At 53.3% G+C, this 14,363-nt stretch overlaps 1 protein-coding gene across 1 annotated transcript in view; it reads right to left on the bottom strand.

Annotated features, from left to right (window-relative positions):
- Positions 1 to 8,214, bottom strand: part of TNN (tenascin N) — a 61,436-nt gene extending 53,222 nt beyond the window's left edge. The window contains exons 1-5 of the mRNA XM_012765061.3: positions 7,787 to 8,214; positions 6,042 to 6,416; positions 5,316 to 5,579; positions 1,929 to 2,114; positions 332 to 421 (exon numbers count right to left, since the gene is read on the bottom strand). Of these exons, the coding sequence (XP_012620515.1) occupies positions 332 to 421; positions 1,929 to 2,114; positions 5,316 to 5,579; positions 6,042 to 6,416; positions 7,787 to 8,195 (1,324 nt within the window). The 5' untranslated portion in view covers positions 8,196 to 8,214. The remainder of the gene's footprint in view (positions 1 to 331; positions 422 to 1,928; positions 2,115 to 5,315; positions 5,580 to 6,041; positions 6,417 to 7,786) is intronic.
- Between the last annotated feature and the right edge of the window lie 6,149 nt (positions 8,215 to 14,363).

The following is a 14,363-nucleotide window of genomic DNA, read 5'->3' as shown; positions in this document are numbered from 1 at the left end:
CTGTCTTTACGTAATACAGAGCTGTGTGCCTAGGTCCAAAACAGTAAGAGCCTTAAAAATAACGCAGTGATTGAAGCTATTAAAATAACCAGCAAGGTGTCAGCGATGGTCTTTTGCTTCGATCCCAAGATGCTGGGGAAGATTTTCAAGGGCAAGAAAAAATTTGAAATAGGAAACGGTTTTTTCCCCCTCCCCTGCCCCTTTAGTACATAAAGGGATAGAATCCTCTACATGCAAATCCCAGAATTTTCATCCAGAGAGGAGTCGGCCAAGACAAATATCAGACTGTGACCATGATTAAACGTTTATAGTGCCTCCAAGCAGCTCTCACCTGTCCTGCCATTCAGGAGAATCGGCTTTCCCTCCAGCTCCCCTCGCATGGGGACAACTGTGATCTTGTACTCCGTCCCGGGCTGCAGACCTGGAACCAAGCAGCCAGGCTGGGTGTGAGCGCAGGCTCCAGGCACCCCGCCCCCAGCCAGCGCCTCCCACGGTTTCTCCTCTGAGGGGTGAGGGGTGTGAGCGCAGCCCACAGCACAGCGGAAGGTGAGGCCCCACTTAGGGCCCATCGGCTGGGGTGGGGGAGGGGTTGGAGCAGAGGTGATGATGACGATGGTGCTCCCGTTCTTTGCTGGGCCACCTAGCAGTTAAGTCCCAATTTTATTTATTGCTCCAAATGTTTTCCTCATTGTAATAATTAGCCTGGATTTTATGTATTTATTTATTTATTTTGAGACAGAGTCTCGCTTTGTTGCCCAGGCTAGAGTGAGTGCTGTGGCGTCAGCCTAGCTCACAGCAACCTCAAACTCCTGGGCTCAAGCGATCCTGCTGCCTCAGCCTCCCGAGTAGCTGGGACTACAGGGACATGCCACCGTGCCTGCCAAATTTTTTTTCCTATATATTTTTAGTTGTCCAGCTAATTTCTTTCCATTTTTAGTAGAGACGGGGTCTCGCTCTTGCTCAAGCTGGTCTCGAAATCCTGAGCTCAAGCAATCCTCCCGTCTCGGCCTTCCAGAGTGCTAGGATTACAGGTATGAGCCACCTCACCTGGCCAAGCCTGGATTTCTTTCCTTTTTTTTTTTTTTTTTTAAGTTATTTCTCTGTAGAAGCAATATGAACGATTGTTCCCATTGCACAGATATTCAGACTCCGGTGGCAGAATGCAAGCAAAGAGCAGCACATGTGAGGCACACAGCCTCACTCTCCACTCCACAACATCGAGAACCCCAAATGTTCTCCCAGGACGGAATTCAGGGGGTAGACCACACAACTCGGCCCCAGAGGAGAATTTACCCTGAAACTAATAAGACTCAGGGCCCTTCAGTTTCCTGAGCCCCTTCTAAGGCCCCATGCCTGCTTGGCTATTCACGATTAGATATTTTTCTTTAAAAGAGCCCCGGAAACTGTATGAACTCCAAGCATTGTAAAACTCGATCCGTCCTGCAGCCCTCTGTCCTCAGCAGCTGTGTGAGCTCCAGCTCTGGGCGGCCTCAGCTGAGGCAGTAGGACGGGCAGCCCTGCCCCGGCCTCCTGACACAACCCTTCCGTGCATCGCGCTCGACAAACCGATCTCAAAGTCCCTCCCCCTCCCACACCCACACACGCAAGTTCCTCCAAACGGAAAGTCTGTACCCCATCAAGACCACCTGAGACAGAGACGGGCCTTCAAGGGGGTTAGCTGACTTGGAGAACGTCTCAGAAGTGTAATCTGCTAACAAGGGCCCTGGGCTTCAGCTCTGACGCCCCAGCAGAGTGTGCAGGCCTCCAGGGTGGGCTCATGAATGGGAGTTTCAGGGGTCAGGGGTGAAAGGTGATTCCTAAGGCCCCAGGACCCTCTGTGTACACTTAGGCAGGGCAGAGCTGATAGCTTTTGAACACACTGTCCCCATCCACAGCAAACATCTCACATCCTCAGTGTTGGCTCTTACCGGTGATGTCATATCGGCTCTTTGGGTCACTGCTCTTGGGCACAATGACCTCAGCCACCTCCTGCCCTGTCATGGGGCCATACTGCAGCTTGTAGTAGTCCACCTCGGTTGAGGGGTTCTCCCACTCCACATCAAGGGAGTTCTCTGTCTCGTCTGTCACCCAAGCAGTGCCAAGCACAGCAAGATCTAGGGCGGGGGCAGGGAGGCAAGAGAAAGCAGTGAAGAGCAGAAGCCCCGAAGGCCTGTGACAGGCCACTGGCTACCAGGTCAGCTCCCTTTCTTGACACATTGAGAGCTGGCTCAGCGCAGGTGTCTTAGAGCTACCAACGTGAGTCTGTACGGAGGGCAGACTGTCTTCCGAGAAGGCCTCGCTCGCCCTCTCATCAGGCGCCCCGAGGCCCTCCTTGTCCCGCGCTGACTTTGCTCAAGCCCAAGCTGTACCTCTCAGGCGGCCGCCCAAGCCACTCAGCCCAGGTCTCAGACTGCTCTGGACTGAATGCCCATCCTCGGCCGCAGAGGCCCTGCCCTCAAGATGACCTCAGGATGAGAAGTGCAGGTTCCATGCAAAGTTAAGGAAAATGCACTGCAAATTTTCTAGAGTATGACACTGATGATATAATATAACCAGATAGGGGGGAGGGGGGCGGATATATACATATATAATGAGTGAGATGTGTACCATCTGGGGGATGGTCATGCTGGAGACTCAGACTTATGGGGGGATGGGGGAATGGGCATTTATTGAAACCTTAAAATCTGTACCCCCATAATATGCTGAAATTAAAAAAAAAATACAACCAGCTCCTTCCTCCATCTCCCAACTTACAGCCCCTGCCTCTCAAACTCCCCTCTAAGCATGAACCCTAGGCAAACTATAAAGTAGATGAATTTGAATGTGGTCCCTCTCAGTATCCTTCCTGCACCTTCTACCACATTTTAGCACTTCCAGCAGGTACCTGGCATTCTCCTGCTGCCCAGTCTACCTGCCCGTGAAGGAGGAGAGTTGCTGCACACATTTATTCATAGTAACATATTAGCAGCTTAGTGGTGACTACAAAGGAATGGACCACTGCATATGGCTCTAAGGGGAGAGCCTTTTCTAAGGGGGGTGGGAGGGTTGAGGTCTTCTGGGAACACTGAATTCCAACAGCCAGGCCCCAGGCTGACGGAGCCTGGCTTGTAAGTTTGTAACAGGGGAGACAAGTGCCCCGATTCTCAGCCTTGCCCCCTTCCTCGGTCACAACCCCACCTGCTCCTCCTCGGAGGTCTTTCCCCCCAGGCCCCGGACCCCTTGTCAGGATGAGGACAGAGAATTTGTGTGTCAGGCAGGGTGTGCACTCAGTGACCTCGAGCCCCCTGGCTCTGACCGCCCTTGGCTCGCTCTGCTGCAGACACAGCGGCTGCCGGGGCTGTCCTCTGAAGCAGGTCCCCTCGCCCACTGGCTTCCATCTGCCAGCCTCCGGGTTCTGTTCCTAGATTTCCTCCAGAGACGGAATCCCCTGAGGGACAGGTCAACAGGTGAGTAATGGAAGTGACTCCAGGTCATAGAAGGGGTCCTGCAAGGCTTTGGAGAATTGGACGGATGCACAAATGAAAAAGCGGGGACATGATGAAAATGTTCACGATTATGATGGGGATAAGTGTCTCTCTCATCTGAGGCTCCCCCGAGGAGCACGTAAGATTGGGTTTAACTTGAATCAGATCAGACAGGAAGACAAACTTCCCACTTGCCGGGTTGCACAAGTCCTGAGAGCAGGACGCATGGGGGTTGCTATAACTTTCAGAACAGACGCCTCCGTCGCTCGCTGGGAGGCTCTGGGCGCCATCCTGGCCGGACTGCTCCTCCTTTACCAAGCACAGCTGTAGCTGCCTCTGCTCTGCCCTCTCCCAGACTAGAGTCACTAAGATCGCCACCCACAGAATCCCCCCACTTCTTGCCAGCATCCAATCCAAAGCACATCCTTGCTCCTTAAACCTTCCCCCAATCACCTAACACAGGCCCAAATTCTATAACCAGGCCTTCCGAACACCCTCTTCCTGAGACGCCCCTCCGGCTCCCCATGGTGTGCAGCCTCCATGCTAAAACAACTGAGAAGCTGAAGGTGTTCAACTACAGAGTGGTCTGTTCCTAGGCGTCACTGGCTGGAGGGCATTGTCAAAGGCCATCACAAACTGTGCCCTTGGGACGCCAACTCTCATCCCTTTCCAACACTGACCCAGCCCTAGCCCCACCCTATTCCCACCACCAAAAAGGACAGGCAGCCTGACGTTTCTGCAAAGACAACTGCATGCCGAAGTCCCATCCATCTGGATGTCCCTGGATCCTTCCCCAGGAGTTTAGGGCAGGATGGAGGCAGTGCGTTTTTATCAGCACCTAAAACAGTGTCTGGTACGTGGTAGGCTCAGTACAAATGTATTGGGGTGAAGGAATGAATCAGAGTCACTCACCCAACAGCTTTCTCCAAATCCTTCAGGATCTAAGCTCTTTAAGAACTTTCATGAAGAAACAAGAATTTCTAAAGAATAAGCAGTGTGCTTATCCCTTCCAAACATTTTGGCGGCATTGGGTAGTACCAGAGACTCCGTTCCCCCAGATCCAGCCTCCACCACCCTCCACCCCACTCTTCATGGCAGGTTATGACTCCTATGAACGAGTCAGCCAGGTGCCCTGGCCCTCTGGCTTCTGCGTTCCCAGCAGATCAGAGCACAGAGAGAGAGTTTGGGCAACTGATCTTCACTCCCTCCCTGTGGGGACACAGTGGACTGCCTGCATCCCCCTACTAAAGTCACCCCCTCAGGCAGCCCTTTCGTGCAGCCCCCTCTGAATCCAAGTGCCATCGTCTATGCCTTGCCCCTCCAGGCTGGGGTGTATCCCCATTGCCGCTGGTCCACTGTTTCACCACCCAAACCCCACCCACACCTTTGTAAACAACCTCTGCTTTACACTTTCTACAGTTATGCCATGCGTGGCTGTCTTTCCTGCTGGGAAGAATCTAACCAACCCAGGTGGCTCCAGCAGCCTCACCCATGCCAACCTGAGCTCGCTGAATGGCCTCGGAGGCTCAGTGCGGGGCTGGGGGGCCGGAGTACCCTTTGGCTGCTGGTGTCAGGGTGCAGACCTTACTAATCTCAGGGACAGAGAGGACTCGTTGGGCCCCAATCCAGCAGGTTGCCACCCCTGGCTTGGAGGACCCAGTAATCACGAAGCAGGGATAGGGCAGGGAGAACCGGGACTCTTCCTCGGAACTAGGACCGCAGCAGCTCTGGTTTTCAAACCCCAAATCAGGGCAATGGCCTGACCAGTCGAGGGTGTTTGTGGGGACAATGGGAGAAAACATTTAACATGGGGCCTCTTGAGGGAAACCTGGGCATCTGGCTACTCCTCACCTGTAGTGGCCAGCAGATGTTGTGGGCTGCTGGAAACTTCTTTCTTCACGTTGCGCAGGGTGACTATGTACTTGGTTCCAGGCAGCAAACCGGGGATCTCGTAGCTGTGCTGCTCCTTGGGCACTTGGACCTGCTTCCCGGAGAGCTCCTTCCCCAGGGGGTAGTAGCTGAGCAGGTAGTGGTCCACCTCACTGGAGGGCTCCCAGCTCACCAGCAGGGACTCCTCTGTGCTCCGGAGCAGCTGCAGGCCCTGCGGGGCCACCACTGCAGGCAGAACAGGGACGGGGTGGAGCGGGTGAGGAGGGAGGGAGGCTGGAGTCCTCGCCAAGGGCCTGCACCGAGCTGACGGCTTAACACCATGACCGCGAGAGGGATGCAGGTCAGCGTGGGGCACCATTCGCCATCGCCCGGAAGCGATTATGTGGTGGGGAGTTAACACACACACAGCACACACACACACACACACACACACACACACACACACACAGAGCCATTAGAACACAAACCAGTGGTCCCCAAAGTTCTGTCACCCGGAAACGTGTTAGAAATGCAAATTCCTGGGCCCCACCCCAGAACCTTAAACTCTGGGGGAGGGCCCAGCAATCTGTGTTCACCAAGTCCTCCAGGGGGTCCGGTGTAGGCCAAAGAAACAGGACCCCCCCCCCACCCCATAGGGCCACGTGAATTGCGGTAAATGCTCAGGAGGAGGAGTGAGGGCGCGCTCACCCTGGGCGCAGTCCAGGCCCGTGAAGCCGTCCTCGCAGTAGCACTCGCCCGTGTCGCAGAAGCCGTGGCCGCTGCAGTCGCCGGGGCAGCGCCGCTCGCTGCAGTCCTCCGCCGTGAAGTCCTCGTGGCACTGGCAGGCGCCGCGCACGCACACGCCGTGCCCGCTGCAGTTCTCGGGGCAGGCGCGGTGGCCGCAGTCGGCGCCCGCGAAGGGCGCGTCGCACTCGCAGCGCCCGTCCACGCAGCGCCCGTGGCCGCTGCACGCGCCGGGGCAGGCGGGCTGCTCGCAGGCGGCGCCCTCCCAGCCCTGCTCGCAGCGGCAGCCGCAGGTCTCGGGGGAGAAGGTCCCGTGGCCGCCGCAGCGGCCGCTCAGACCTGGGAGGCAGAGGGAAAGGGGCTGGGTGGAGGGGCCGTGGGGGGGGGTCGCCTTCCTTGGAGCCCCTGGCCGCGGCTGGCGGGCTCTGGGTCTGGCGTGGCTCTTTCTCAGGAGGATGGCCCGCTCCACAAGGGAGACAGGCCCTTCCAGCCAGACCCCTGACGCGCAGAGTCTGCACGCTTTTCTCCTCTCTCTAGCTGGAAAGCTGCACGAACCACCCGCCTTCCCTCCTCCTTCCCAGGTGAATGCCCCTGGTTCCTTCCCGTCTGCCTGCTGGTCATTTTTTGGTGCCTTTCCATGAAGGGGCCTTAAATGTCCCAGCCCTGACAGTGTCAGCTGGGGGCCAGGGCGGCAGGTTGAGTGTCTTAGCCTGGGGGACGCGCCTGGACCCAGCAAGGCTGCGACCTCCTACGATGAGCCTAACTGAAGCCTGGAAAAGAGAAACTGCAGAAGCTAACAATTAGCCCAGTCTCAAGTACGGGCATGAGAGGTGAGAGAAGGGGGTTCCCAGGCCCCTCTCTGGCCCTGCAGCAAGAGGCAGCCCGAGGGCAGTCCAGCCAGAGCCACCGCTTCTCTGGCCCCAGCTCCTGCCTCTTGTTTCCTAAAAGCACGTGCAAGGTGGAAGCCCCTCAGAGGCGATTCCATGCTACGTAGTAATGGCAGCGTCCCTGGTGCCTAGTTCCGTGTCTGGCCTATAGGAGATGCTCCTAACTTAGCAATTCCTTTAGGCACAAAAACCTATGTCAAAGTACTGTTCGTTATTATTGGATCAGCCTGGGCAGTTTGTGTTTTAAAAGGTCGGGGGAAAGGCAGGGAACTCTCATTATTTATAAAATTAAATAGTAGTACTCTATTACTAATAAAAATAATTACAATTTGCTAAATATCTTCTACTGGCCAGGAATCTTCTATATCACATCTCTAGCTCTCAGAAGTGTACTAGTTGATAGAACTATCCTCATTGGACAGTTGAGGAAACATAAGGGTAATTGCCCCAAGTCCCACAGCTAAAAGGTGGTAGAACCGAGATTTGAACCCAGTTCTGTCTAGCTCCAAGGCCCTCTCTCTCTCCTCCACATCCCATTGCTTCCCCTTTGAGTAGAGATTGGATGCACAGGTAAGACAGCCCCTGGAAGCATTTGTCCAGGAGTCTAGACTCTCTTCAAAAGCCACTAGTCCCTCCCTGATCAAGCTTCCAAATACCCTGTGGAGCTACTACCAATGAATAATTGAGTAAATAGCAGGGTTGTGGCCCCCTAGGAAAACCCATAGTGGGAGGTGGCAACACACCAGATTCATAGAGTGCTCATGAGGCTGGTGGAACACCTCATCAAATGTTTGTTGAATGAATCCCAGGTGGTGAGCTCACCGGCAGCTCCTTGGCAGCAGCGCTGGGCACTGCACTGTTCCCTCATCTCTGCCATCTCTTCCTCCAGCTTCTTCACCCGAGCCAGGAGGTCCTGGACACTGCCTGCCAGCTCACAGTCCTTCTGCGGTGTCTGAAGGCGGATGTTGTGCCTGAAGATGAGGTTCTGTTCCTCCCCAGCTTGCCCCAGGGCCAAGGCGGACGCCCCGTCGTCGCTGAGGGGCTGAGGGTCGGCCTCCACCTGGACCAGGGCAGACTTGGGCACGTCGATCTTGTAGGTGTGGCTGACGGTGACCTGTTGCTCCTTGTTGCTGCAGCCGAGAGGCTCCAGAGTGGCTGGGGCTGAGGCCACGAGGAGCACGGAGCCAGCCAGGAGCCCCAAGGGGAAGCAGAACATCCCTTGAAGACCCATTCTTGGAAAGACAGGGAGAAGCCCCTCCAGGAAGCCTGTACCCAGAAAAACATGCAAAAGAATACCATGGAGATTTGTGGAGGGAAATTGGCCTTTTTAACAGATCCTAAGAGGCCACAGGAAGCTGAGAAGCAGCAGAAAGAATTCATCCTGCATCTCCTGAGTATCCAAAGTAAACTCTTCTCTGTTCCTTCCTCACACATTGCCTCCCGTCTTTGCTCACACTGCTCATGGGGCATGAGACGCCCTGCTCTTCTCTTCTAACTCCAGGTCACATACACTTTAACAATAATAAGGATAACCTCTCTCTTGTATTGAGGGCCTACTCTGCACAAGGCTTTGATCCCCTTCATCCCTAATCTTTACAATAACCCTAATATTATGCTTCTTCTTAACAATATGAACCATAATGGCTGCACACAGAGCACTTGCTATGTGACAGGCACTATTCTCAGTGTTGCGAATTTATTAACTCATCCCATTCTCACAACAATCCTTTGTGGAATAAACTATCATTAACTCCCATTTTATAGATAGGGAAACTAAGGCATCACTACCCTAAATGTCTTACCCAGAGGCACTCAGCTAAGAGTGGCAGGATTTGAACCTAGACAGCGTGACTTCAGAGTCCAGGCGTGTCATGACCAGCCATGCTGCTTTGCACAGGTGAAGAGCAGAGGCTCGAGAGGTTGAACGGGTTGCCCTGAGTCCCGCAGCCAGGAAGGGTAGAGCGTGTGCTCAGACCCAAGTCTACTACTCCGGTACAGAGTCCTGCTCACAACCCCCACTCACAAACCAGCAAAATGGAAGTTCTAATAAGATGCCTTCTCTGCAAAGTCTTTTCTCCTGTCCCCCTTCTCCCCAGCTGGAATCTAGCCTGGTTTCTGCTAAGTATTCAGAGAAATGTACAGGTCCCTCTCTGTTGCTCTCTTGGCGATTCCCTCCGTGTCACAGTTACTCTTGAACACACCTGTCTGCCCACTGGCTGTGAGTCTCTTCAGGACAGAGCCCTGGGTAGAGGCACCTTGGGGCCCCCTGAGGCAGGAGATAGTCAGACCCATGCTAAGGGGTTTGGTCACTGTTTCTCAAATCCATCTGTGCACGGGGGCCTGGTTTGTCAGTCAGGCCAGGCCACCCAGGCTGGGGCAGGTAGTTAGGTTTTGCCTCCTCTGCCACCAGGAGGAGGCGTGGCCGTCAGTGAGCAGAACACCCCCCTCCCAGCGCCCTCCCCGCGCCCCAGCCCCATGGGTGGCACCAGCAAGCCGAGGCAAGGCAGACCACAAGAGACCTGGTTTCCACCTCGCATTTGCTCACAGGAACCTCAGTCACAAGGACACATCCCGGCTGGTCTTGCAGAGCAGCAGTTATCTAGGGATCGATCTGCCTCTGCCCACGGGCTCTGTCACCAACTCCGGATTGTCATTACTCGTGCCAGAGTCAGAGGAAGCGAGGAAGCCTCGTCCTTTCCCGGTCTGGGTCCTACTCAAGGCGACCAGGGTGTGGTGGGAAGACAAGCCGGGCAGGCTGGGACGCGCAGCCTTGGGAGGACACCTTGCCCGAGCTTCCGCCCCCTCACCTGTGCAGGAGACGGGATGCCGGAGCCGACGCCCGCATCCCTGCCCGATGTGACGGCACTGAGCGCCAAGCCCAGAACTTAACAAGTTGCTCTTCCTGTCACCCCTTTGCCCGCCCACTCCCTCTAGGCTCTTCCTGTCGTCGGAAGCACGTGTTACTGACGATGATGATGACAGCTCATCCTTTCTGAGCACTCACTGCATCTTGCACCCTGGACTCCACACCGAGCAGGTGTCATGGAATGGTCAGGGGACGTTTCTTGTCCTAGGCTTTGGACAGTAGGTTACAAGTGCTCACACATTTCAAAGACAGCTGAGCTACTAGCGGTTTGGGGAGTTGGGGTGGGGTCAGGGTGAATACGGGGTTGTGGGCAAAGAGACCCGTACACGGCTCTGACCCAGAGGAGTTCGGGGTGGGGGCTTGGCTGCAGCAGGCTGCTCGGCAGAGAGCAGGGAGGCCACCGTGGGAGAGGCCTGTGCCCAAGACGCTGGTGGTGCCAAGTTTGAAGCCACAGAAATGAAGCCTGTGAGAGCCACCAAGAGGGCAGCTGCAGGCCGGGGCCAAGGTGCAGGCGCACAGCTCAGCCAAAGTGTGCCATGCCAGGGGCCAGTGACAGGCAGAGGTGCCAGGCAGGTAGAAACGGGAATCTCTGAAGAACACACAAAAAGTTCCCACAAAGGAGGATGGACCAGCGAGGGAGCGTTTGCCATAACAAGGGCATCCAGCGCCAGAGGGAACTCCACCAGCCCTGGCAGAACACGAGCACCCTTGCCCTTCTTTTCTGACCCCTGCCCACCCTCAGCAGCAGCCTGCTGACGCCAGGAGCAGCCGTGCCAGTCGGGGAGAAGTGGCGGAAGGAAAGCGCCTGGCCGCCCGCCGGCCCCTCCCTCCCGCGTGCCTGCGGCTTCCAGCAAGATGGGGCCTGGTGAGAAACTGAGTGAAATGGATCTGCCTTCACAAAAGTGCGTCTCTTCTAAGACCAAAAGTGACTTGGAAAGCTCTGGAATCTGCTTGAGATTTTTGTCAGAGGATGGGGCAAGTGGGAGAGCCAGGAGAGTGAGTCAGAAAACAGGTGTAGGATAAAAATAAGGATTTCCACAATTGCCTCTCTCAAATGCTCAGCCCAGTGATGAAATGGCCCACACATATTCTCCGCTTGATCCCCAGATGGGAACTGAGGCTCAGAGGCCCAGAGCACCCTGCGCTGATTATGCACCCAGTGGGCACAGGGCCACAGATTCAAACCCAGGTGCTCAATGTTGTACTTCTGCCATCCCCGGTAACAACACATACCAATCTCTAAAGCACCTACTGTGTGTGTGGGAGCACAGGAGTTTTTGCTGTCCAAAACCTCCTTCCCAGACAGCAAAAGCACTAAAAATGCAGACTTCTCTGCCCATTCCTACCATAATACCCCCCACCCCCCACCCCCAGCCCGTGACTCACTGTTCTCTAAGACATAAATGGAGTGCAGATGGTTTTCTGAAGAAGTTCTGAACAAATGCAAAAAAACCACGGACCCTTGCCATGAACCACAGCAAGGCTGCCCAAATCCCAGTTCTGCAGTGTTTGTTTTTGAAGCCTGGAATCTGAGAAGCCCCGGGAGCCCCTGGAGGAGCCCTCGGTGCCGCCCGTCCTTCTGGGTTCTAACAACATGCCCTTGCTAATTATCGCCACTCAGATCCCACCAGTTGCGCTCAGACTTTCCTGGGCAGGGTAATTGCTCAAAAGAAGATGAGAGCAGGGGAATCCTCACCCTAACACTCTGTCAAGTGTAATGAGCAAGAGGAGCCCGCTGGCTCTCCAACACGTGGCAGGAGAGACTCCCTGTTTAACAGCATCAGGAAGGGATGACTCATCAGCTCTTCCAGCACGCGGCAGACCACAGGCTGGGCTCCACGTGGTGCGGAGGGGCAGGGAGGGCACCAATTCCACCAGAAGATGCAGGATGCCACGTTTCCGAATGGGGATTATTCATCGAGGGGCAGTTTCCCAGGGAAAGGAGGGTAAATGCTGTAGGAATGTATGAAGTGAAGGGCATTTACATATAGGAAATGTGTGTGCAGGAAACCAGGTGTCCCTAAGAATCACTGTCTTGTTGAGGCTGATCCTGTCTTTAATTCTGACTGCAGAGGGGCGTTGGGTAGCATGGGAAAGTGGGGGGCAGAGGCACACTAAGACTCAGGGACAAATGCTGCCTCGTACTGCTTTTATGAGAAAGGTCTTTGGGGGGCATACTGCTGACCGTGAGCTGGATGGACGGTCCCCCGGGCTTGCCTTCAGAGAGACACTGCTATTGCAGGACTCTACCTTTGTGCTCTCTTCTCTCTTGGTAACTGTGGCTTTAATTTTTAGCCAAATATTGACAGCTGCCAAATCCATATGTATGTTCCTAGCCCAGACATGTCTGTAAGCTCAGAGACGGCAGCCACCGTCCTGTGTCGGTCCCCTCTGTATCCCCAGCCTCACAGCACAGTCCTGCAAAAGTAATGTTTTGTGACATAAGTCATAATAACCACTGGATTTTGTGTGTGTGTTTATTAGATAATGGGCATTGTGCCATACACTTATGAAAATGCATCTCATCTAATCCTCAAAATCTTGGTAATCAATTGATGTCATTCTGTGTTACAGGTGCTCAGAGAGGTTAAGTAAGTTCCCCAGATTATACAGCTAATAAGCAGCTAAGTTGGCATCACATACCAGGTCTGTCCACTACCCATGTTTATATTCTTCATCTCTCTGCTATATGTCCTTTATATGAGGAAAAAGCACCAAATGTCCTCTTTCCTGCCATATACTTTTGAGAGAGTTTCTTCTGAAAATAAAGGAAACCTAAGGCATAGTGGGCGCTCAGTTAAACACTGACAAATCAATAACTAAACCCTGCGCCTGCACTTCCTCTGAGCAGTGCCACAGATGATCCCTTTAAAAGACGAATTGTGTGATAACTAGAATATACTTAGAACTCACGAAAATCAGCAAGAAAAAATCAAATAACCCTATTAAAAAGTGGGCAAAGGACTTGAACAGAAACTTTTCTAAAGAAGACAGAAGAATGGCCAACAACATATGAAAAAATGCTCAACGTCCCTAATCATCAGGGAAATGCAAATCAAAACCACAATGAGATATCACTTAACCCCAGTGAGAATGGTCTTTATCAAAAAGTCTCCAAACAATAAATGCTGGCGTGGATGGGGAGAGAGGGGAACACTCCTACACTGCTGGTGGGACTGCAAACTAGTTCAACCTCTGTGGAAAGCAATATGGAGATACCTTAAAGCGATACAAGTGAATATACCCTTTGATCCAGCAATCCCATTGCTGGGCATCTACCCAAAAGATCCAATGACACTCTACAAAAAAGACACCTGCACTCGAATGTTTATAGCAGCACGATTCATAATTGCAAGGCTGTGGAAACAGCCCAAGTGCCCATCAATCCAAGAATGGATTAATAAAATGTGGTATATGTATACCATGGAGTACTATTCAGCTCTAAGAAACAACGGTGATATAGCACATCTTATATTTCCCTGGTTAGAGCTGGAACCCATACTACTAAGTGAAGTTTCCCAAGAATGGAAAAACAAGCACCACATATACTCACCAGCAAATTGGTATTAACTGAACAGCACCTAAGTGGACACATAGGTACTACAGTAATAGGGTATTGGGCAGGTGGGAGGGGGGCGAGGGGCGGGTATATACATACATAATGAGTGAGATGTGCACCATCTGGGGGATGGTCATGCTGGAGACTTAGACTTGTGGGGGGAGGGGAGTAAATGGGCATTTATTGAAACCTTAAAATCTGTACCCCCGTAATATGCCGAAATAAGAATAAAAAGACAAATTGTGTTTCCCCCACAGGGAGCTTAAGTCCCAGTCATTTCTCATGAGAAGCTGGAGAATTCTCTTCCTAAGAAACACCAAAGTGCACAAAGACTCTGTCTATAAGGGCAGCTGTTGGCCAGGCCTTGACCAGGGGAGAAGGACAAACCCTGAATCCGCATGGTCCTGTCCAACCCTAAGGCTGGATGGTCTCTGTGTCACCTCATTTTTTTCCAAAGACAGACACACACCCAGCGTCAGGGAAAAATACTATCACTTATACCAAAAGGAGCATTAGCCAATTTCTAGCCACTATTACAGCTCTTTCTACCTAAATTCAGGGTTTTCTCTGGTTCCCTCATTACCTCATCCTGCCTTTACAGTTAACCACAAGCAAATTAAAGCACTGCTTTGGGTTTTAGACAAAGTATTATCATGGATTTCCAGTGGAGTCACTTAAGAAGGTACTCTTCCCCAAATGACAGGGTGGACATAATTGAACCATGAAGGGAAAAGAGGGAGGTAGCAGCTGGGAATGCATCAATGTCACAAATGTCACTGGCAAACTCCTCTCTCCTTCCTTAACATCGTAGGCATATTTCGCTAGTGATCCACAACCTGAGCCTTGGGTGACTCTGGGGTCTTCTGACCCACATACGTGGTCCAGGAGAGAAAGTTCTCAGGTGGCTGAGGAATCTACACTAGCTCAGCTCATCTTGGCCTGGAGACCTTAGACAACCAGTCTCACCTCTGTGT

Source organism: Microcebus murinus, chromosome 2, assembly GCF_040939455.1.
Source record: "Microcebus murinus isolate Inina chromosome 2, M.murinus_Inina_mat1.0, whole genome shotgun sequence".
Lineage (NCBI taxonomy): Eukaryota > Metazoa > Chordata > Mammalia > Primates > Cheirogaleidae > Microcebus > Microcebus murinus.
Note: the sequence above shows the minus strand (reverse complement) of the source record. Positions and strands in the feature narration are given on the sequence as shown.